The 24,132-nt window shown below is 38.2% G+C and overlaps 3 protein-coding genes across 13 annotated transcripts; 2 read left to right on the plus strand and 1 right to left on the minus strand.

Moving 5' to 3' along the window:
• Positions 1–5: 5 nt before the first annotated feature.
• LOC132197906 (uncharacterized) lies at positions 6–3,756 on the minus strand. Of its 2 annotated transcripts, XM_059621508.1 has the most exons (11): positions 3,506–3,756; positions 2,925–3,072; positions 2,516–2,796; positions 2,255–2,431; positions 2,088–2,195; positions 1,896–1,982; positions 1,384–1,557; positions 978–1,076; positions 681–916; positions 369–555; positions 6–274 (listed from the first exon to the last, which is right to left on the minus strand). In XM_059621508.1, exons 3-11 carry the CDS (start codon positions 2,793–2,795, stop codon positions 6–8), a joined length of 1,617 nt encoding a protein of 538 aa, XP_059477491.1. In that variant the 5' UTR covers position 2,796; positions 2,925–3,072; positions 3,506–3,756. The 2 variants fall into 2 exon arrangements, with proteins under 2 accessions (XP_059477491.1, XP_059477490.1); XM_059621507.1 differs by lacking the exons at positions 2,925–3,072; positions 3,506–3,756 and having other exon boundaries at positions 2,516–2,892.
• A 2,766-nt stretch (positions 3,757–6,522) lies between these two features.
• Positions 6,523–9,403, plus strand: LOC132196503 (nuclear factor NF-kappa-B p105 subunit-like). 2 transcript variants are annotated; one of them, XM_059619208.1, is made up of 6 exons: positions 6,523–6,605; positions 6,781–7,210; positions 7,271–7,480; positions 7,533–7,907; positions 8,013–8,225; positions 8,563–9,403. In XM_059619208.1, the coding sequence occupies exons 2-6, from the start codon at positions 6,953–6,955 to the stop codon at positions 9,316–9,318; spliced, it is 1,812 nt and encodes a 603-aa protein (XP_059475191.1). In that variant the 5' UTR covers positions 6,523–6,605; positions 6,781–6,952; the 3' UTR covers positions 9,319–9,403. The 2 variants fall into 2 exon arrangements, with proteins under 2 accessions (XP_059475191.1, XP_059475192.1); XM_059619209.1 differs by lacking the exon at positions 6,523–6,605 and having other exon boundaries at positions 6,702–7,210.
• A 536-nt stretch (positions 9,404–9,939) lies between these two features.
• On the plus strand, positions 9,940–18,579 carry LOC132196299 (nuclear factor NF-kappa-B p100 subunit-like). Of its 9 annotated transcripts, XM_059618850.1 has the most exons (8): positions 10,528–12,170; positions 12,721–12,939; positions 13,152–13,511; positions 13,719–14,666; positions 15,444–15,653; positions 15,710–16,084; positions 16,295–16,513; positions 16,874–18,579. In XM_059618850.1, exons 4-8 carry the CDS (start codon positions 14,553–14,555, stop codon positions 17,633–17,635), a joined length of 1,680 nt encoding a protein of 559 aa, XP_059474833.1. In that variant the 5' UTR covers positions 10,528–12,170; positions 12,721–12,939; positions 13,152–13,511; positions 13,719–14,552; the 3' UTR covers positions 17,636–18,579. The 9 variants fall into 9 exon arrangements, with proteins under 9 accessions (XP_059474830.1, XP_059474836.1, XP_059474827.1 ...); XM_059618847.1 differs by lacking the exons at positions 12,721–12,939; positions 13,152–13,511; positions 13,719–14,666 and adding exons at positions 9,940–9,999; positions 10,180–10,302 and having other exon boundaries at positions 10,412–10,666; positions 16,874–18,574; XM_059618848.1 differs by having other exon boundaries at positions 10,528–12,939.
• Positions 18,580–24,132: the final 5,553 nt, after the last annotated feature.

A 24,132-nucleotide genomic window follows, 5' to 3' on the forward strand; every position in this document is an offset into this window, starting at 1 on the left:
TTTGCCTATTGACTGGCACTTAACACATCGGGTGACGCTGGTTCTTCCTGTTGAGAGACTTCGCCATCTTCTTCTCCCGAGATGCTTTCAAGGTCGCTTCCGAAATTGGCAAAAACCAACGTCGGATCAATCGAGTCCGCTGGAGCCGGCGAAGAGGGTTTTGAACAATTCGGGCGTTGCTTTGTAGAGCCTGCCAAATGACTGCTGATTCTTTTGTCAATGATCTCCGCTGTACCTCCAAGCTTGCCCTTTTCCACCTTCTTCTTGATAACAGCTGCAAGGGTATGAGTAGATTAAATAAATTTTAATTGATATATTTAATTTCTTTAATTTAAATGTGTATGCAAACATAATCTTCTAAATGTTACCTCTGGCCACTTGGTAAATCTTTGTGGGTTCAAAAGCCCTTTTTTTGACAGCAGGGTTCTTCAAGCACTTTTTTGGCCTTTTCAGAACCAAAGATCGTTGCAAGGATACAGATAAAATACTGTCCAGGCAGCTTTTCACAATGAGGGAGAGAGACTTTCCGAACGTTGCACCGTAGATTTGTTTGTACTGAAAAAGTTTTTCGTTAATGAGTTAAAAGTTTCTAAAAACAAAGCGAGTTTTGAATTACATATCAATGAAATATATATTTGATATTTTTTCTTAAATTGTATTTCGTCTGGTTGAAAAATTACCAGCAGCTTCTGTTGCTCTTTTTCTGAAAGTTCAGCCTCCAGGGAATTGAAGCCTTCCTCAGTTTGTAAGGGAAGATCAAATACTTTGGGCTCATCAAACTGAAAAGCTGGATCGTCACTGGAATTTTTGTTGGAGTGCTGCGTCAGTTCCTGCACCAATTCATAAATAGAATCCACCTTTTTGTTCAGGCTTTTGCTTTCTTCTTTTTGCTGAACAAAGTATCTGAGGATTTTCGCTAGAATGAAAAAAGGCAAATTAAATTATTTATCTCTGTATTAGCTCAAAGTATTACATACTCTCTAATGAATCAAGACGCTTTTGGATGTTTGCTTTATCCAAAAGTGGGGAAAGATACTGTTCTTCGGTCTGAACTTCCTTGTCCTGCACAAAAAGGACTAAAAGAAAAAATATGTGATTAATATGATTTCTCTATATCATTGTTAAGTACTGGTTTATTCTATTGACATTGTCAAATCAAGTCTTTACAACAAATGGTGGTTAAAATAACAGACTGTTTCCAAAAAATTGCCAAAATGACTTGTTTTTTATGTAAAGACTAGAATTGATTAAGCCAATATTTGAATTTTCTTAATAGATATCCTAATAAAAAGTGCAATTTACTTGTTTGGGATTGGGCCTCCCTTTCCCGGTTGGCCATTCCCAGGCTGAGCCTAATTATGATAAGACCTAAAGAAAACAAACCTGGGATGTCCTTCAATATGATCCCAGCAGCCTGCCCTTCGATTGGAGCAAAGATATTGTCTAGAGATCCAAACGTTAGTTCCTCTCTGGGAGGTGGCAATGCTTGGTTTGTTGTTTTTGTGGCGTGATCCTCAGATTCATAATCATCAAACTCTGTTTCTTGGCTGTCGATCACTGGAAAAATTTATTTTATTTATAATAATGGTGAATTAAAAAATCTGCGTCAACGTTTGCCAAGTTTAGATTTGAGTTGCTAGCCTCAATTCTGGATGAGACTATACAAATATTGTTTTTAAATTCATTTTTTTTATAATTACAAAGTGCACTGATTAGTAATTGATAATTCTTAGCAATTAAAAAATTGTTTACTGTAAATTGATCGAGCATAAAACATGAATTGTAGTTGGAAAAACTATTTTTGATATGGGAGTTGGGAATTGCTATTTTAATGCTTTTTAATGTTATAAAAATGGCAAAAACACATCGCTATGAAACATTATTAATTTCCTTACAATTAGCTGCACCACTTGGTACTTCCTCCTCCTGTGTTTCGGGTACATAGGTCTTGCTGGTCCTTTGATCTCTGGCCCGCAATACGTCTGAAGCATAATTTCAGAAAATTAAATAAAGAGTTTGGGACAAAAGTTATTACCATGATAAAAGTAGTTGTTTAAAACAAAAATTAGGTTTTCATAAATATTAACCTGATCCTTGAATCAAGCTGGTGCTTCCCTCTGGATTTGTACGTTTTCGAATGGAGTTTGCAGTTTGTTTTTGAAGAATGCCTAAGAAATCTGGTGCCGAGGTGGGAGCTGAATAAACAATTTTATAGCTTTTTATTAAATTTTAAAACTAAAAAAATCCTCCATGCCTGATCTTTTCCTCGACGAGCTTGATCTGTCACTGGGTTGTAAAACAAAATCTCCTCCATTCAAAAGCAAGGATGGAATACGGTTTCTGGGAGTATTTTCGTCTTCTGTAGTGTCAATGATTTCTTTACCATATTTTTCCAGCCTGGCCTTTTTATTTTGTGCTGATACATAGGAACCTGATGAAGACAACAGATATTTTAGTTATTTTTTTAATGACATTTAATACATCAAAATTGAAAAACAAAAATAGTTTCAATTACTTGCTAGTCCAAGTGCGACACCTTGGCAAACCATGCAGTCAGCTTTGTTGAGCACTCTTTTAGCCTTCTTTAAGGATATACATTCAAGAGTTGACACGTTACAGGGATAGAGGAAGCAGACCGGACTATTTTTTTCAACAGAGAAACTAACCAACCACTCTTTGGGAATTGCCTCAATTTCGTTCGCTTTCCGTCCATTTGGGTTATCACAACTATAGGAGACCAAGACAAAGTCTTTCATGATCACTTTGTCGCGACCTTGATCCCTTTTATTTTGCATGCTATGGAAGAGGAAAATTACTAAAGGCAATATAAAGAAAAAAGGACCGAAGAGCGTCCCATGCTCAAACATAACATTTTTAAACCGCATGCATGACCTTATCAATAGAGGAACGCAATTATATTGTACCTTTGATCCTTCAGCACTCTTATCAAGACTTTAAAAAAAGATGTACTCCACTCCAGCAGTTAAGGCGGGGACGGCAAGTGCGATCCCAGCGATTCTCAAAATTTTCTGATCGACGTCTTCGGCACTCTCAAATCAGCAGCAGGGAGAGCTATAGGAAATAAATACAAAGATGCATTATATAAAATAAAAATTTTAGATAGCAATATATGTCACTATCAAATGTTTATAAAATACCTCAACGTTGAAGATTAAATATTAAATTTATGATTTACTCTATGCATACAGAATATTTATGTATTTGCAGAAATCGACTTCACTTAGCTGACCACTTTTGGTCATAAAAATCATTCCTTGGAAAAATTAAAACTGGAGATGCAGTTAAATTATTGGAATTATGAAAATACAAGTTGAAAATAAGAAAAGTTGCCATCGCGGAATTAGTAAACAAAAAGTTCAACACCAAGGCAAGAGCATTAAATATGACGGCACGGCCGACGGATTTCGCTGTTCATTTACATTAATTTAAGTGAAATCCGTTAAGGGCCGGGACAGACGGATCCTTTTGAATTGATTTTAATTACCATTGACAATAATGCCAGCATTTGAGCTACAAAGAAAGAAATTTTGGCGCAAATCTAAGCAGTCAGCGGCACACCTCCCTTTGTTTTAAATAATCAAGATTTTCTAGTAGTTCACAAAACCGCCACCTCTTCGACAGCGCTTGTTTGCCCGAATATTGCAAACGAATATTCCAGGAATATTTTTGAATATTGTTTTCTAATATTCCTGTCAACTATATTGCTGAATATTCACTCTACATAAAGCATTTATTCAAACATATTCCTTGCTGATTGGGGGGTGTCTAAAGCTAAATTGTCTTCCTAAAATTAATTTTACAATTAAGCTTGTTTCGATAATTATTACAAAGTACAAAATTAGTTAATTTTGATTTTTGCAGCCTCTCTTAGGCTTAGTTTTCGTTCATTACATTCAAGAATATGATATTGTGAACATTTCTTACCGCAGTGCTTGCATTCACAATCTATTGTCGCTTGAGAATGAAAATTTTTATTCTTACAAAATAAATAGTGGTACCCGTGACAGGCAAATCTCGTAAACACTTGGCGATCACTGAACATTGCACATTGCCAATTTTTATTCTTCATAGTTTCTGTCTCGTAGAACTCATCACATATCTCAAGTTTGTTTAAATATTTAGACACACAAAATTTCTGGAATGCTTCAGTTTCAGTTAGAGAATATTTTACCTGTAAGTCCGATACAAAGAGATCAGTGTCAACTAATTCATACACAAATCTAGATCTAATATACTTGGACAGTCCTAAAACTCTTTTTAAATATCTTGTTTTGACTTTTTCAAGATTTTCAAAATCAGTCTTTGTTAGGAAAGGCCATATTTCTTCAATGCCGTAGGACGCAATTGGGGAAATTTTTAGATCAAATAGCTTGTGTGCTGTTTCAATGGATAATTGTTTTAGTTCTCGTATATTATAAGTGGCCAGCAATGCAGCTCTTGTTCTTTTTTCAATGTGCTTTCCAAAAGAGATTCCTGATGGTTGAAAAGTAACTCCTAAATATGTAAACTCAGCAACTCTCTCTATTTCAATTCCACCTAAATCTAGGCGGTCACTTAATGCATATTTTCCTAGACCCTTATTTCTAAATTTCATGAATTTGCACTTTTCCAAGTTAAGTTTCAAACTGCGTTTTAACAAAAATTCTTTCATTCTGGCTAAAGCAATTTTCAAGTCACTTAATTTTTCTGAGGTTAAAACAATATCATCTGCATAATAAATGGCTTTCACGTTTGGCAAATCTCATAGAATATTATTTATATCAGCTAAAGAGTAATTGAACAGAAATGGGGACGTGCATCCCCCCTGTCTTACCCCATTTGATTGTGTAATAAGTTTTGATACTGTTACTCCATCTACTATTCTCAAGAAATTTAAGTCTAAGTTGTGAGCTAAATAATTTAACTCCGTGAACGTTAGCTTCTTGCTTTCTATTAACTTCTTAAAAATAAACGCCCTATCTATTGAGTCAAAAGCTTTACTTACATCCAAAAATAAGGCATATAAGGGTGATTTCTTCTTATAAACTGTCTCTTGAATGTTATTAACTAAGGACTTAATTGCCTGTAAAGTGGATTTTCCTTTCACAAAACCATATTGATTGCCTGGAATCTCGTGAATCAAAGATGAGTAGATACGTGCATGCAGTACACGATCTAACAGATTGTAAAAAGCCGAACTAATACATATTCCTCTATATGAATTTGTATTTTCCGCGTCCCCTTTTCCCTTATACAAGAGTTTTAGATTTGACTGCCTCCATTCCTCTGGACATGTTCCTAGCTCCAAGCATTTGGTGAAAAATTGCGTTATTTCGGGGAGTAAGGATTCAACAAGTAGTTTAATATTTTCATTCTTCACTTTGTCAGGTCCAGGGGATTTCCCGTTTTTCATTTTCTTTAATGCTAACAAAACTTCTTCTTCCATAATAGGTGAAAAATTTATATCATTTCTGTAATCTACTATCATCTCTTTCAGATTTAAAGATTCATTTTCACTCAATTTTTTCTCGTTGAAAATTTTTTCAAAATTGCACTCCCATTCATCCATCATTATATTGTTTGTATTGTAAAAACTTTTGCTCAACTTGAGAATTTTATAGCACTTATTCTGCTCCGCCTCTTTTAAAATGTCCAACTCCTTCATTTGCACAAAAGCGTTCTTCTTCATTTCACACACATTTTTGTAATTTCTTTTTATTGCGGTATAGTGCGGTAATAGAATCTTGATTATACTAGTTACATTTAAACTTTCAGCCACTTCCAAGCACTCTCTCCATTCGTTCAATTTCTGTTTTAATTCGTAGCATTCAGAATCAAACCACGGTTGACTAATCCGTTCAGTTTGCCTACGAGGAATGTCGGCCTCTTTCATAATATTTATCATATTTTTATAAAACTCTTCAACGTCCCCCTTTTTTGAATTAAAACACTTATTAATAAAAAATTAAAGGAAAAAAGTTTTTCATTTTGAATTATTTTGAAATTAAATAGAAGCCACAGAAATATTAAAATCTTCTGCATTTTAAGTATAAATTAAATTTCAATAATCTATACAATTTACTTAGACACATGGCGAACACAAATTGGAATATTGTTGAGGTAAAAAACAAATATTTAAATAAAAATATTAAATTATTACTAATGGGACTGTCTTAAAAATCACAAACAGTAATAATTATGTACACTTTTGTTGAATTATGCACCAGATACATACCAGCACTGACTGGCAATATGCTTACTTGCTCTTTAGTTGATTTTTTTACTTTGTTAAACTCATTTTCTTATTGCTTTAACACATTATAGCCAATAATTATTATTTATTATGACATAAAATAGCCGATACGCATCTCCGCCTTTAAAGATAAAAGTTGCTCGTATCCGCTATGCAGCCATCAAATGCAATTTTATCACAAATTTATACAGTGCGACACCCAATTTTAATAATTCTGATTTTTATAAGGGTTCGCGCTTCTGCCTCTTCTCTGTTTCTCTCCCGCCTCGATCGTGAAAGACGTGAAACAAGCACAAACAGTTCGCTGTTTGTGCGTTTGTGGGGGCGTGGCGTGAACTTCAACAACACGACGGTAAAGACAAAGACATAAAATTCTCTATTTTTATTAAAGATGAACGTGTTTTTACTACAATTTAATTATTTAACGAAGCTAAGGCAAATTTTATTGTTATGTTTTCTCATTCAGAACAATCACATTGCATTCCCTAATCTCCTAAACTAAAATTCGCAATGCATGCTCCTTGCAGATTATGTGGTGATTCCCCGATTTCCCGACGAAAGGTGATTTAGCTGAACGAGGGGTACGCCGAGGTGAACAGTGAAAATAATTGTCTGTGGTCTGTGTCTGTTTGACTTTTTCATCGCTGCCTGCCTTTCCACTCGTCAACTGACTGATTTATTTCTTTCAAACTAACTGCCATGGAGGAACTTCAACTTTTCATAACTGAGCAACCATGCAGCACTTTCTTATTTAGATATTGTTCTGAATTGAACGGCGCGCACGGACACATTGCCGGCGAACACTCCAAGAAATCCAACCGAACTCTACCCAAGGTCGCTCTTCGTGGCTGGAGCACCAAAGAGCCCGTGTTCATTCGGTGCACCTTGGCTGCTGATGACGACGAGAACCATGAACACCCAAATCTTCTGGTCAGAAAGTTGGAGAGAAAAAAGGAGGTTTGTATTAAAGAGGTACTTAAAACAAATTAATTATTTATAATTTTAAAAAATATCAAGGCATACGAGCCACACTTGGTTGAATTAAATTTGGAGAACAACTGGGAGGCCGAATTCAAAGTTGGGATTATTCATAAGAAAAAGAAAGATGCAGCTGATATTCTCACTGAGAAAATAATTCGTAGACGACAAGAAACTGGCATGCCAAAGACTCTGACTTCTAAAGAGAAAATAAAAATCACCAGAGAAGCCAAAGACCAAGCTGCAACAGTAATTAGATTAAGTAGAAATTTTAATGCAACTAAAATTATTTAACTCTTAGGTTAATTTAGAATCTGTCAAATTGAGATTTGAAGCTGTTGATGCCAAAAACTTGCCAATTACTGGCTCCAATGGACTGCCTTTGATTGTGTTTTCACGGCCGATCCGGAACCCAAAGTGTGCAGCTAATAGAGAGCTAAAGATCATCAAGGCTAGTTTAACTGCAGGATCTTGCAGAGGAAACAGTGAGGTGATGCTGTTTGTTGATAAGGTTGACAAAAAGGACATCAAAGTCAGGTTCTTTCAAGAAGACGAGCAAGGAATGATCATTTGGCAAGATTTTGCCAAATTTGACAAGGCAGATGTCCATCACCAATATGGCATTGCTTTTAACACTCCTCCCTATCAAGATCAGAGCATCGAAGGTGATGTCGAGGTGCGTTTGGAAATAATATCACCAAAAAATTCAATTGATCCTGATGATTGTATTCTGTATGCAAGTTACACACATAGATTGTATTAAAATACTATTTTTCATTAGGTTATGTTTGAGCTTTTTCGTCCGACGGATGATGAGAGATCTGAACCTCTACCATTTGTTTATCGACCTGCTGAAGAATGCCCTGGGAAGAAACGCAAAATTGACATTGACGAAGATCTCAATTTAGTAGCATCTAAGACCACTAATAGCCTTACCCAATACTTCCAAGAGGTGTTTACTGATACTCGTGCTTCACAAGACGACAGTGGAATGGTGTGTTTTTAAAATATTTGATTTGCCTGTCATTCATTATCCTAGAGTTGAATTTAAGGTTGCCTTTTCATTGATGAGATGTTCATTGTTTGTAAAAAAGAATGTTCATTGTTTGTAAAAAAGAAAACAATATCATGCTCTACAGTCAACATGTTGTACTGCTGCCTGCAGCCTTAATTTGTGAGCTTTCTTGACTCTGTCATCTCTCAACTTTGTGAATTATGGCTGCAGTGAGCAAAAAAATGTAGATCAGCAGGATGTTTTTCTTTTAAGTGAACTACAAAAAACTTACAAAATGACCATGACCTATTTCTAAATATATTTTTCTTACTTTCAGGTATCCAGCACAAACCAATACCAATTTGCGGCAGATCCATTGTATGCAGGGGAAGCATTTGAAATGGATATACCAATTATAGAAAATCCATTTCAAATTATCGAGCTTGATGAATTTGATTGGGATGAAAGCCTAGGTATTGCTCATGATGGAGTCAAGCGTAGTCTGGGGATCAGCAATATTATGAAGAGGTTTGAACCTAAGAGCATGCAGCAGAAAGTGTGGTCTGCTGTGTTGAATGATGACTTGGACATGCTGAAAATCATTCTGAAGAGTTTCGAACGTCAAAAAACCACTGCCAAAAGTTTGTTGAAGGCTACCGACGACTCCGGTCGGTCTGCTGTACACATGGTTGCTGAAACAGGAAATGTCGAGATGCTGCAAGTACTAATGGACCTGGACATAGATGCCACTGTCCCTGAGAGGAGTGGAGGGAAAACGCCCCTTCATCTGGCTGCCCGTCGAGGTCATGAGGCTGTTGTCAATTTACTTGTCCAAGAGGCTGCCTCGTCCGTCGACACCCGAGACTGGAAAGGGCAAACAGCCTTGCATTACGCAGCCTCTGCTGGCTGGTGTTCCATCTGCGAAACACTCCTCGACGCAGAGTCTGATGCTGAAACCCCTAATCTGGAGGGAGAAACGCCCTTGGAGCTGGGATTGGAGAAGAATGGCATAAGGGAGGTCTTTGCCAAGTACGTAGAGAGCCTGGACGAGAAGATATCCTTTTTGAAGATATCAAACAATGATGAATACTAATTTTTAAAGAAGGCTACCGTTTCCTGAAAAATGTGATGCGCTGAAATTAAATGTGAGCTTTTCTGGTCTCCTATAATGAGTAAAATGGTTACTTTAGATGCACTTGATAGAAAATCATTCTTTGCAGCATAATATTGGTAAAGTGACCTTATATTAAAAAATTGAATTAATTTTTTATGGAATTTTGTATCAAATTAGATATAATAATTATTGTTTTGATCGCGCCAAAATTATTGCTTTATTGGTCCATGACCAAATAATCCCTTTTTGAGCTTACAGAAGGCAAACTCCTATCTTGAATCTTGTTCATAATCAATTTATCGATTGCGAAATAAATATATAAATTTATGATGATATTTGATGTAATTATGTTTTTCGTTTATTTTAAATAAAGGAATCTCGGGATAGACTGGGATAGACTTAATAAAGTGAAAATAATCCTGAATAAATGAAAACTATCTTATGTTAATTATTAAAAAACTAGCAATTCTTCGACGCGTTTGCTAACAAAAACCATTAAAATTATATTATACAATACAATACATCTTGGTTATACAATACACATCTCTCAGTAAGCGGCGAACGCGCCTCCCTCTCCCACCTCGATCATCACATGGTATCGCACCTGTTTGTGGAGGCGTGGCGTGAACTTCAACAAGTCAACAACACCGAGGTAATGAGGTATGACATTATTCTCACTCGGTATTATTTTGATTTTTATTAGATGAACGTGATTTTTCAATTTAATCATTCAACCAAGTCAAGCAAATTTTATTGTAATATTTTCTCATTCAAAACAATTAAATTGCACTCCCTAATCTATAAAACTTAAATTCATGCGTTCCTCATCTCCTTTTGCAGATTATGGTGATTCCCCAATTTTCCGACGAAAGCTTATGATTAGTGATTTCGCATTTCGCTGTGGGTACGAATACGAACGAATTGCTCGCGAACACTAAACAGTGCAGAGAGCAGAGACTGATTGTGAGTCGAAGAGGACACAATTTCTTGGTTGATTTTGTCATCGCTGCCTGCCTTTTCACTAAATAACTTCTAACTGACTAATATTTTTCTTTCAAAACGTGCGATGGAGATGGAGGAACTTCAACTTGTAATAACTGAGCAACCATCCAGCACTTTTAGATTTCGATATAAATCTGAAATGCACGGCGCGCACGGACACATAGCGGGCGAAAACTGCTTGAGATCCAACAAAACACTACCTAAGGTTGCTCTTTTTGGTTGGACCACTAATGAGCCAGTGTTCATTCGGTGCACCTTGGCTGCTGATGACGAGACCCATGAACACCCACATCTTCTGGTCAGGAAGTTGAAGAAAAATGAGGAGGTCCATACTGTCGTGACTCTCGACAGGACTTTTCCCCGAAGTTCTCACTTTGCGCAGAGCTGGAGACTTTCCCGGACTCGAACGTGCTTCTTAATTAATTATTGACTTAACTTGGCGGCCTCATGGAAATTGGCTTTAATTCTAATTGGCCTTTAATGCTTTTACTCTTTTATCTTTGTGCTCTAACTAAAAAGGGTTAATTGATATTTCAAGTAAACAAGTTAATTAACAATAACAAATAAAGTGATGGTTTATTCTTAAAACTAAACAATAATTGGCCAAACTAATGCGGAATTACTATTAGATTTAATATTCTAATGCTGAGTTTTAAAGTTCGGGCTGAATTAGTGAACGGATTAAGCTGATTTAAAAGGATATTCAGTTCCGAATTTATCTAGCGTGGGCGCCAAGCAATACCTTTTAAAGCGGGAAGGGAAACCATTACAACCACACTCAGTCGAGTCCAGGAAGCGTCTGCTTGGGCACTCAGGTGGCGCCCTGAGCGCGGCGGTCGTAGTTCTCGGTGGTGGCGTGGCGCGCGGGGCGGGAACTTAAGGGTTGTGCTCAGCTTTGGTTAATATACTAAATGGCCTTAACGCGCGCGGTTACATATAATTATAAGATTTGTACAATTAAAGTTCTTCTTCTGCAATACAATAATTAAAGATCCCTGTGGTTACACCACAGACTGCCTCCCGACAAATCTGAGTCACGCCCTCGTGACTCGTAACTTCTTTGTCCTCCCTGGTCCTCGGCAGGGTCAGTCTGGGGCGCAAGGTTGACAGCATTCGAACAAGCTGCGCAAGTGCTCTCGAGGGCCGAGGGCGTCCGAGACAATGGGGTTGTTATCGGGTCCCTCAGACAGGCTTGCGCTCCGCTGCAGGTTCTCAGGGTGGTGAGAATTGGTTCTCAGCGGGCGCGTCATCCAGGTTGCCCTCAAGTCAGCAACTCGGCATCTGTGACCTGTGCTTTCTGTTCGGACAGATTCAGACAAATATGTTTCGCAAACAGTGAACTTACATTTTAATTACAATTTTCTTAAATTTTAATTTTTTTTCCTTAATTGACATATTATTAATTTATAATTTCCACTTTTGGCATTTTAAACAAATTTTTCTCTAAAATTAATTTCTTAAATTTCAAATTTAATTTATCCGTAAAATTAACATGATTTTTAACATTTTATTCCTAAGAAAATTTGGCACGAAATTGCTCACACTGGATTAAATAGCTAAAAAGCAGAATGAATGAAGGTGGTAAGCAACCCGCGTTACGTTTGTGCGAGCGTTTTCTTTCTTCCTCGTCTTCTTGCCTGCTCGCTCCTGCGGGAGGCGTGACGTCACGCACAGGGCAGCGAACAGCGGTGCGGTGGAGGGAGGAGGAAAGGTCCCAAAACAAAACATAAACAAATTGGCGATGAGAGAACTGCACTCGTCGATGCGCGGATGCGGCGATGATTTTTCGACACGATTTCGCTTGCCGACAGTGCCGACGAATGTAGGAGGTGAGCTTGAACTATTCGCACATTTAATTATTCTAACATTTTGACAACAATTTTAAAACACAGCTTAGATTTAAGTGTCGCGATTTGTAAGCACTCTTTTCCCACAACGTAAACAAAATTTCAAAACAATTCTTATTTTAAATTCACTCATATTTTTCTTAAATTATTGTGGCCTAACTTAATTCCTTGCATTTAAAATTAAACATAATCATTGAAATCATAATACTGTCCACCTTAAATTAAAATTACAAAATACAATTTTACACAATCAATTCTCAAATTTTTCTCTGGACAAAATTCAACTGTGTTACATTTGACGATCTTGTTTTCCTTTTTAACTTGTAACTTTTTGAAATTTTATATTTGAACTCTTAATTTATAATTGGGGAAATTCTAACTTTTGCTGTGGCTCATTTGCTTTTAAAACATTTTATCATTTCACAAAATATAATTAATTTTCATTTACTTTTAAAATTCACTTTCTTAATTTTAATTACATTCTTGACTTAAAATTAAAAATTCACACATACTAATTTTCACATTCTTTCAGGATATCTCTTGCTCGTCAAGAAGCTTTTACGGCCTCCCGACAAGACTCTTGCGTCGGTCTTCTCTTCTGGTGGGATGAGATGACTCTACTTGGACCTTGGGGTTGCTCGAGGTTGGCATCCAAGCACACTGGAGCCTTTCTTTGGTTTCCGATGGAGGGAGCCCATCGAGTTGCTCGACAGTGGCGGACATTCACGACAAGCTGGACGAAGGCTAAGAGGTGAGTGAGGCTGCACCATTGTTGCCTCTCAAAGCCCTCTGGATTGGACATCTCTTGGCCGGGTGCCCTCGGGCTGAGCAGAATGTGCACTTTTGCTCGGGGCACCGGCCAAAGCGATGTCCTTTCCTGGAACACAGCTGGCAAGGCACGTTTGGGCAGTTCCTCGCCATGTGTCCCTTCTGTTTACACTTGTGACATTTCTTTTCTTGCAGGCTTTCCTTGGTTGCTGGAGGGTGGCCGTTGGTGATCGGCAGTGTAGCTCCCACCGTGGAGCCACACACGGAGGTGATGGTCGCACTCGGAGGCTGAACGGGGCAGACTGACGGTGCTGCTGGATTGCTCTGCCACATATTGGACGTCACCACACTGCTGGTGGTTTGCATGAGAGTGCTCTGGTGGTTGGGGGCACCAAAGACAGCATCCTTCAGCTGGCGAATGTATCCCAAGAGCTGCTGCTGCTGCTGCAATTTTTCATCCTCAGCTGCTTGAGCTTGCTCCTCACGCTCACGCCGGAGCTTGGTTCGCCGCAAGAAGTGCTCTTGATTTTCTGCAATTTCCCTCATGCTGGAAAGGTGATTTGAATTTGAATAAACAATTGCTTGCTGAAACTCGGTGCGGAGCCCCTCAAAGAATCGGTGCTTCAGTTCCTCCTCCAGGAAGAACCGTCGTGTTTCCTCCTTGTACTTGGTTCGTTCGAGCAGGGCACTGAGGAGCACCTCCCCTGCATTGACAAGTCGGCGGTAGAACTGGACGACTGACTCATTGCTGCCTTGTTCCAGGCCATCAAACGCATCTTTGGCCTCGGAGTAGCTGGGTGGCTGCTCAAACTCGGACGCCAACGCCTTCTTCAGGTCTTGGAGTGAGAGGGCGTCCAAGTTGAGCTTGCTGGCGAACCGGAACACATCGCCTTCAGTGTTGCTGACAGCAAGGCGGACAAGCTCTGCATCTCGGGTGTTTGGAAATGCGATTTTCACCCGCTCAACACTGTGGATGAAGTTCTTCAAGGACAGGCTGCTATCTGCTTTGTAGATGCCAATCAACTGGTAGACATGGGCTCGAATGGCGATGGACTGTGGGTCTTCTGGTTGGACATCTCTGTTGACCAACTCGGATGAGGTGAGAGGTTCCATGGTCAAATTGGTGAGTACAATATTACAAAATTTCTTAAATTTATTCGCTTATTTATAAAAATTGAGCCACAACAATAAAATTTAGCAATGGACCATTTTATTTGTTTCTTTGTAAAAAAAAATTCTCTCAATTAGAGGATTATCACCCAATCTCTAATTTAACTTTTCGCGTTTTTAACCCAACTTTGCTGATTACTTTTAACTTTCAATTTCCGAGTTCCTTTTTGGCATGAAGTGCACCTTTGCAAAACGCCCTTAAGGCTGATATTTACAAAAAGCACTCTACCCACTTAAATAATAGGATCCATTACAACTTAAAAGGGATACCTTAAATTAACAGCTCTGCGTTTTTCTTGGTCGCGCTCTACAGCAGTGTGCCTGTGTTTTCCCGTGAACAAATTCGGCAAGTGCTTCTTAAGGCGCTCTCCTTCCGTCAGCCTCTTGTTTCTCGGTGTACCTCGATCCAGCGGTCGCTTCTTGTCGATGGCACCAGGCTTGTCACGGTCGGTCTCGGATCCTCAGAACTTCGGCGAAAACAGGGTACGGGAGAGTACCGTGCTCTCTGGGCTGGCCAGGGTGCGCGGGACGTTCCAAAGGGTGCGTTAATTTGGAAAAAAAACACACCCCACCCACCTGACACCAAATCTGTCGTGACTCTCGACAGGACTTTTCCCCGAAGTTCTCACTTTGCGCAGAGCTGGAGACTTTCCCGGACTCGAACGTGCTTCTTAATTAATTATTGACTTAACTTGGCGGCCTCATGGAAATTGGCTTTAATTCTAATTGGCCTTTAATGCTTTTACTCTTTTATCTTTGTGCTCTAACTAAAAAGGGTTAATTGATATTTCAAGTAAACAAGTTAATTAACAATAACAAATAAAGTGATGGTTTATTCTTAAAACTAAACAATAATTGGCCAAACTAATGCGGAATTACTATTAGATTTAATATTCTAATGCTGAGTTTTAAAGTTCGGGCTGAATTAGTGAACGGATTAAGCTGATTTAAAAGGATATTCAGTTCCGAATTTATCTAGCGTGGGCGCCAAGCAATACCTTTTAAAGCGGGAAGGGAAACCATTACAACCACACTCAGTCGAGTCCAGGAAGCGTCTGCTTGGGCACTCAGGTGGCGCCCTGAGCGCGGCGGTCGTAGTTCTCGGTGGTGGCGTGGCGCGCGGGGCGGGAACTTAAGGGTTGTGCTCAGCTTTGGTTAATATACTAAATGGCCTTAACGCGCGCGGTTACATATAATTATAAGATTTGTACAATTAAAGTTCTTCTTCTGCAATACAATAATTAAAGATCCCTGTGGTTACACCACACATACTGAATATTTTTAAGTTAATTAATCCTAAATTTAAATTATATCCAGGCAAACGAGCCCCATTTGGTTGAATTAAATTTGGAGAACAACTGGGAGGCCGAATTCAAAGTTGGCATTATTCAAACAGCTAAGAGAGATGCTACTAAAATTCTAACGGAGAAAATGATTCGTAGAAGAGAGGAAACTGGCACGACAAAGACTTTGAATTCTAAAGAGAAAATGAAAATTGCCAGAGAAGCCGAAGGCCATGCTGCAACGGTAATTAGATTACGCAAATAGAAATTTTAATGCAACTGAAATAATTTTATTCCTAGGTTAATTTAAACTCCGTCAAACTGAGATTTGAAGCTGTAGATGCAAACAACTTGCCAATTTATGGCTGCAATGGATTGCCTTTGATTGTGTCTTCACAGCCGATCCTGAATAAAAAGTGTGCAGCTAATGGAGAGCTGAAGATCATCAAGGCTAGCTTGACAGCTGGGTCTTGCAGAGGAAACAGCGAGGTGATGCTGTTTGTCGATAAGGTTGACAAAAAGAATATCAAAGTCAGGTTCTTTGAAGAAGACGAACATTCTATGGTCATTTGGGAGGATTTCGCCAAATTTGGTGAGGCTGATGTCCACCACCAGTATGGCATTGTTTTCAACACTCCTCCTTATCGAGACCAGAGCATTGACAACGATGTTGAGGTGCGCCACGAAAACACTTGGTTAAAAATTCTTTCCAGGTGTATTAAATCAAATTATGAGTTTTCAGTTTCTGCCTACTTGAAATTTTTTATTGATGCTTCATTTTGCACACCATTCAATTTCCTTCATTAGATTTTAATTTTGATGCTGCATAATAATTAACGCAATTAAGTTACACACATACCTTAAAGTTTAATATATTCTAATTAGGTTCTGTTCGAGCTTGTTCGGCCAAAGGACAATCAGAGATCTGAACCTCTAGCATTTATTTACCGACCTGCTGAAGAATGCCCTGGGAAAAAGCGCAAGTTCAACATTGATGAAGAGCTCAATATTGTGGCACCTAAGACAACCAATAGCCTCAACCAATACTTACAGGAGACGTTTCATCTTCCTGATACTCCTGCTTCACAAGATGACCATGATCAGGTGTGAATATTATTCTTTTAAATACGATAAGTTTGTGTATTTACATTTGCTTTTTTTCTTAATGGGTTTTGAGATTCTTTTATTGTGATAAGTTTAAAAACAATATTGTGCTCTACAGTTACTGCATCCATAATTTGTGAGCATTTCTTAAGTCCTGGTTGAAAACATGAAAATTAGCAGGTTAATGGGTTTTTTTTGACAGAACAAAAAAAATGACCTAATTAAATTTTGTCTCAATAAACTTGATTTTTAATTTCAATTATAAAAACCGAGTATTCTCTTCGATATTGTATTAATGTAAATGTGATTTATGCATGCCAACCAACCCTGTGTACTAAGTATATTTTTCCAACTTTTTAGGTATCCAGCACAAACCAATTTGCAACCGATCCATTATACACCAGGGATCCTTTTGAAATGATAGATATTCAAACTATAGAAAATTCATTTGGAAGTATTGAGGAGTTCAATAATCTTTTAATGGATCAAGACAGTATGGCCATTGCACAGGATGGAGTCAAGCGGGGTTGGAATACCAGCAGTATTGTGAAGAGGTCTCAACCAAAAAGCATGCAGCAAAAAGTGTGGTCTGCTGTGTTGAATGGTGAATTGGACAGTCTGAAAAGCATTTTGGAGAGTTTCGAACAACGACAAAAAACCACTGCCAAAACTTTGTTGGAGGCTACCGATGACTCCGGTCGATCTGCTATACACATGGTTGCAGAAATAGGAAATGTCGAGATGCTGCAAGTACTACTGGACCTGGACATAGATGCCACTGTCCCTGAGAGGAGTGGAGGGAAAACGCCCCTTCATCTGGCTGCCCGTGGAGGTCGTGAGGCTGTTGTCAATTTACTTGTCCAAGAGGCTGCCTCGTCCGTCGACACCCGAGACTGGAAAGGGCAAACAGCCTTGCATTACGCAGCCTCTGCTGGTTGGTGTTCCATCTGCGAAACACTCCTTGACGCAGAGTCTGATGCTGAAACCCCTAATCTGGAGGGAGAAACGCCCTTGGAGCTGGGATTGGAGAAGAATGGCATAAGGGAGGTCTTTGCCAAGTACGTTGAGAGCCTGGACGAGAAGTTATCTTTTTTAAAGATATCCAACAGTGATCAAAAGTAATTTTTAAAATAGGCCACTTTTCCTGAAAATTGTGATTTGCTGAAATTAAATTTTCTGGTCTCCTATAATAAGTAAAATGGTTACTTTAGCTGCACACTTGGAAGAAAATCATTCTTTGCAGCATAATATTGGGAAATTGACCTTATATTAAAAAACAATCAATTTTTTATGGAATTTTGTATCAAATTAGATATAATAATTATCTTTATCCCGCCAAGACCAGTGCACTCTTGAGCTTGCAGAAGGCAAGCTCCAATCTTGATTGTAATGAACTGTGAAACAATTTTAGAAATTTATGATCAAATTTGACGCAATGTTAATTTTAAAAATAAAGGAGCTAGTTGTATTGATTAAAGAAGATTATTCATTAGTGTTCATTATTCTTTACCAGCTAAATTGCAGAAATTATCAATCACGTTGGAGTGAAGATAATCTTGAGAAAATGAAAAAATCCTCTATTGAAAAAAAACTTAAATTATTATGTATTGTATCGAATAAAAAATCTACTGGGTATAATAGAAAAAGTCGGTAATTTCAAATAGTAACATAATGCGGTTATTTCAGGATTATCAAATCAAGATTTTTACTGTTCAGATTTTAATAACCCTAAAAGTGTATTTTAATGTCATGTAGTATGATTGTGCAGTTCTATATGAATATAAAGTATGTAGTAAATTATATTAATGAAATCGGGTCGTCAGAGAAAGCATGCCATATAACATAGTCTACTGGCGGCGCTCCTGCTGAAACGTTTGCAAGCAACGGAATAATTTAATTTTTTATTATACTTTTAGCTGTTGTTAAAACAATATTTTTTACAAGATACGTTTTCCAAATGGGATAACATTCAACAGAGATTTTAATTCACGTTTGCATGCATTTTCTATTTTTCCACTGAAGTTGAACATTGACGAGCACAAATGGTAACATATAAAAATGAAAAAATTTGTTTGCGCATTGCTTATTCTCTGGTACACCCCAATAAACTTAATTTGCAAGTAAAAAAATACATTATTATAATAATATTTTTATGCTTGACGACTTTAACTGATGAGAAGGGCAAGAATTTTGCAAATGAAATTTGTGTAGCGGGATAGAGTTCAAAGATCAAAGCAAGAAATTTCAATAACAATGTAAAGATGAAAATGAAAACCAATTGTGTAGCTGCCTAAGCTGCCCTCTCTTTGCTCACTTTTCACACAGGTCTAACAATAAGAAAGGTTCACGCCTACGGTGGTACGGGATCAATCCAATTTGCATTTTACAAATGTCATTCTCATTTCAAAATTAATTTTTATGCATAGAGTTAAAGTATTCGGCTACCAATTTTTTTTCTAATAATTTTACAAAGGTGATTAATTTTTAAAGCCGTATAATAAATAATGAACAAAATAATGCCAATCCATCCCGATCAGAACTTACATTTGAGCCCAAAAATACAACCAAACATCCTCTCAGTCCGTCAGTATTATTTCCTTATTGCCCATGTGGGCCATATGTGCATTGCCAAACGGCAGTCCAAAAAATAAGCATGCATCAAATAACAAACATTCGCGGCTCCACTATTGGAGGATGTGTGTGTTGAATTGCAATTTTGCCACTTTTTTCTCGCTCTCCATTTGAATGAGCTGCATGCAGTCACTTTTGGAGGCGGAAGCAATCTATTATATCATTAAAGGTGACCAGCAAAAGTGCGCCGGCCACACGGCTTGCGTATAATATGTGAGCTTCGAATCCGCATGATTTTTTATCTCTCAGCGCGCAGCATCTCGTTTCGTCCGCATGACTGCACACGACAAAGGCGCCTGCAAATGTGTTAGACACGCTACTTATGTGCGGTCGAGATTTCGCAGGTTGCCTAATCGTGCATAATCAGTTCACACGACGCGTGTGTGTAACAGAAGTTTTGAGAAGATGATTTAAATAATTGTATATTTTGCGAAAGTGACAAGTGCGCATCCACATTCTAAAAATGTTTTATTATTTAGGTCGGGCCTGCTGGGAGAACGCCGGATGTGCGTTTTTCGATTTAAAACTTCCACTGCAATACGGATGGTGCCTAAATTATAAATAAAAATTAAGTAAAAGTTCTTCCGGCAGGAAAATAAGTGAGAATTTTTATTTTGACTCGAGAAGCATTGCTACCTTTTGGTAGTATAGTGGCCGTGAAAAGTGTCGGCGGAGATCGTGGGGAAGAGGTGACTATGGCAACCTTTTTTGATTAGGTGCCTCGAGTCAGTGGCGGATTTAGTGTGTAGCGACTCTGCCGATGACGCAACATACAAACTCAGAATAACAACCCAACTCATTCAGTCGACCAGCGGCTCCCCGCCTAGCCCGCTCGGCTACGACGCCCACCTTCGCGGCGAATACAACAACACAGCGGATCGAGTCTATGTGGCCACATACTTTTCGATCCAAATCTTACAAGTGCCTGTGTGGCCCGGACTTTCCAGGGGCCACTTACTTTGGTGTAAAATTACGTGAAATAAAATTTTCCTGACTCCCGACCACTAAAACCTTTTTCTGCGGCATCATCTTAAAATCTCAGATGGACGATTCTAATGATTGTGAACCATTTTTTTCCAAAAAATTTTTCTACCCCTCACCCCTGGAACCCTGACCTTTCGGGCCACTGGGCGAAGTCCCGACCCGACAAAGGCGACAATGAAAACGTGTTACAGCCAATTATCTAAAAGTCTCTGGCCATTTTGATCAATTCTAGCCTACTTTTTTTTAAAATTTTTTCTTCCCCTCATCCCTCTGACCCACCCTTTTGACCAAGTCCTGACAGAAAAAAATGGTTTGTGGCGATCATCTCGAAATCTTAGACAGACCATTTGGAGTATTTCTAGCCAACTCATTAGTCATTTTCAAACCCTCACCCCTCTTCAACCCTGGCCCATCATTACTGACCAAGTCCCGACAGATAAAAAAAGTTTCCATGACCACCATGTAGATATCAGACATGCCATTTGAAGCATTTGCAGCCACCTTTTTTTTGAAAATTTTTTCTACGCTTACCCCGGAACCCTGGCACGCGATAATAATTACAGACGATGATTTTACAATTTTTAAATTTAGCTAAGGTATATGGCGAATTTATGCCACTGAGCTGAAAATATAGCGCTCCCTTTATAAAAAATAGCTTTTCCTCCACTAATATGCTGAACGTTTATCACCGGCGAGACGCGAAAATAACAGACGAAGATTTTACAATTTTGAAACTTTTCTCAGGTCAGTAGCGAATTTATGGCACTGAGCTGGAAATATAGCGCTCCCTTTAAAAAAATAGTTTTTCCTCCACTAACATGCCGAACGTTTATCACCGGCGAGACGCGAAAATAATAGACGAAGATTTTACAATTTTAAAACTTTACTCAGGTCATTGGCGAATTTATGCCACTGAGCTGGAAATATAGCGCTCCCTTTAAAAAAATAGTTTTTCCTCCACTAATATGCCGAACGTTTATCACCGGCGAGACGCGAAAATAATAGACGAAGATTTTACAATTTTAAAACTTTTCTCAGGTCATTGGCGAATTTATGCCACTGAGCTGGAAATATAGCGCTCCCTTTATAAAAAATAGTTCAGGACAACGGCGTTCTGGGCCGCAGACCTGGTAAAATAGCATCCCCTTAATAAAATATAGCTATTCTTCCACTATTTTAAGAAACGATTAGCGCCGCACAGTCGTGAGAAAAATAGACGAGGAATTTGCAAATTTAAAAAACAGTTCAGGACAACGGCGTTCTGGGCCGCAGACCTGGTAAAATAGCATCTCCTTATTAAAATGTAGCTATTCTTCCACTATTTTAAGAAACGATTAGCGCCGCACAGTCGTGAGAAAATTAGACGAGTAATTTGCAAATTTAAAAAACAGTTCAGGACAAGGGCGTTCTGGGCCGCAGACCTGTTAAAATAGCATCCCCTTATTAAAATATAGCTATTCTTCCACTATTTTGTTTTCGTAAAATCTTGCTATTTTTCTACCAAACCTGACACACAAAAATAATACTGATTTTTTTTGCTTGATAAATTTGCTTGCTGACCATTAATTATTGAACCTCGACCTAAAATAAAGTAATCTAAAAATCAAATATTATTATTATTATAGGCCTCTGAAATTTGAGAAACAGAGAACGTAATTTGAATTGCACATACAAATTTTGATTGATTAATTTAAATATGCATTCATGAAATCAATAAGCTCACTGCGGATCACTTCCAATTCATAACAAAAAAGCCGTCGTGCGTCTGGTTGCTCTACTTTAGCAAAATGAATAAATCGAGAGGTTAACAGAGCACAGTGTTAATTATCGCGGACACGTTCAGGCGCACAATTTATAATTATGCCGAGCGCGGTGAACGGCGGCGGCTCTTCTCGGGCTCATAAAAACGAGGCAATATAAATTTGTGTCGCCCACTGGAATATCTAATAAATAATTCGGCAAGAAAGAGAGAAGGAAAAAATGTATGTCGCTTACGCAATTGCTGTAAATTATATAAAAAACGCGAGCACACACGAAGAGATTGTTTTTTATGTTTCACCGGCCGAACGTGTTCAACCACTTTTGCGCGCTGGATTAAATTTTCAGTGAACAAGCAATCGAGGTGACATATTAGACTGCTGGCGTGTTTCATTTCAGGTTGGGCCACTTCGCTTTGGGTGTTGTTTGTGTACTTTTTGAAAAGTGACACCGCCGGAATTTCATTTTCCGCTCCAAAAATGATAATGTGGCTAAGTGACTTACACTCTTTTCAATATAGAAAAGGCGAAACGGCCGTGAAAGAGAACAATTGCAACGGGCAGGGTGACACTTTAGTATTGAATTTACTTTTTATTAACTGAAAGTGAGCACCAAGGACTTTTTGGGAATGTGGTACTCAAGGCCAACTTTAATGCCGAAAAGAAGGAAATAATTTGCCATTAAAAGGAGAATTAATAAAATAAGCATTATTCAAGTATTTCAAAATAAATTCATATCAGACAGGATTTATTATTCAGGGTTTATTTTGTATTCCGCAAAACAGGTAGAATAAACGACGGTGATAATTTTAATAAATTTATAAATCTCAATTTCAAAGTAATATTCAATTCTGATTTCCCTTCCTTGGTATACAGTTGATCTCTATAAACAAAGCATAGCCGCAATGTTGCCGGTAATAAATCTGGCGGATCGTTTCTTTTTTCCTTCTTTCCTCTTACAATAGCGTGTTTATGTGTTCTATATAAAAGGCAGAAATTCTTTTCTGCTCCCACACTCAAGTGAAATGCTCTCGTTCACTTCTTTGCATATCTTTATAGACTGCTCTCGGCTATGAGTAATGGTGGTATGAGCGGCGCAATGTACTAATTAATTTGTATTTAAAACGCTCTCTGCTTATCGGATCAACAACAGGAAACTATCACTTTTTATCTCCGTTTCGATGTATCGAAAGAAAGAGAGTGAAAAGTTTGGGAATTTCTTCGCTGGTAAAAGTTTAATTTGCCTGGCCCGGCAGCACTATTAGATTGTTTTGTTCTTGACAACATCGAAAATGAAACAAATATAATTGAAAGTACATACTTGTACACCTGTTTTGCTTTCTCAGCAGGGAAATTTTATTCTCTTTTGTTAAATGCGAAAAAATTTTGTGCTATTAAATTTTTTAGTACTTTAGTGTAAATAAAATGCATATCTAAACATTTAATCGGAATGTTCTAAATTTCTACTAATTTTAAAGCATATAAATATTAAAAATTCACTTTGAGCGCTTGTTCAAGGGAAACATCGGAAGCCCTTTCACCTGCACCTGAGATATTTACTCCTGCTGGGCGCGAATTATCTACGGTGTTAAGTCACAATGAGCCACAAAACTTCTTTGATTATTTCAGCAAAAATTGCAAAGGCGTGTCCGTTGCATAAAGCACCGTGTATAACAAAGATGAATGGGCCGCGTTGAGTGCAAAGGCGTACGTTTTCACGGTGTGACGGACGAGAGTCGATTTCCATGCACTGACGAAGAAAGTAGCGTGTTTTGCTCGTGTAACGTAATGGCATGTTTATCGCCGAAATGTCGTCCTTGACCATTTCCATGGAGTGGACATTCCGCTTCTACTTTTTGCGGCGCGACGGTACTCACGAGTAGCCTCTTTTCTGTGCCAATGGTGCAATGAATCTGGCGCTAATAAATGCGTATATCAAACAACTCGTCTCCTTGTGAGAGATCGCTCGGTTTGGCGGCAATTAAAACGCGGACGAAATTCGTCTGGCGAAACTGAAAACGAGATTGCCGTCTCTCTCTCTCTCTCTCTGGATTAAGTAATATTATTATGAATTTACAAGGCAAATGCTTTACTTGAGAGAACATGCCAATTTGTGCTTGAAAAACTTTAGACTGAGCCTTCTGAAATTACATCAATTTTAACAAAATTAATTTTCTTTCAACATTTCCTGCAAAACTGGGCTTTCCTCCAGAAAAGAATAATTCCTTGTAATTTTGTATATAAAAT

The sequence above is a fragment of the Neocloeon triangulifer genome, unplaced genomic scaffold (assembly GCF_031216515.1).
Source record: "Neocloeon triangulifer isolate White Clay Creek 2 clone unplaced genomic scaffold, ASM3121651v1 ptg000012l, whole genome shotgun sequence".
Classification (NCBI taxonomy): Eukaryota; Metazoa; Arthropoda; class Insecta; order Ephemeroptera; family Baetidae; genus Neocloeon; species Neocloeon triangulifer.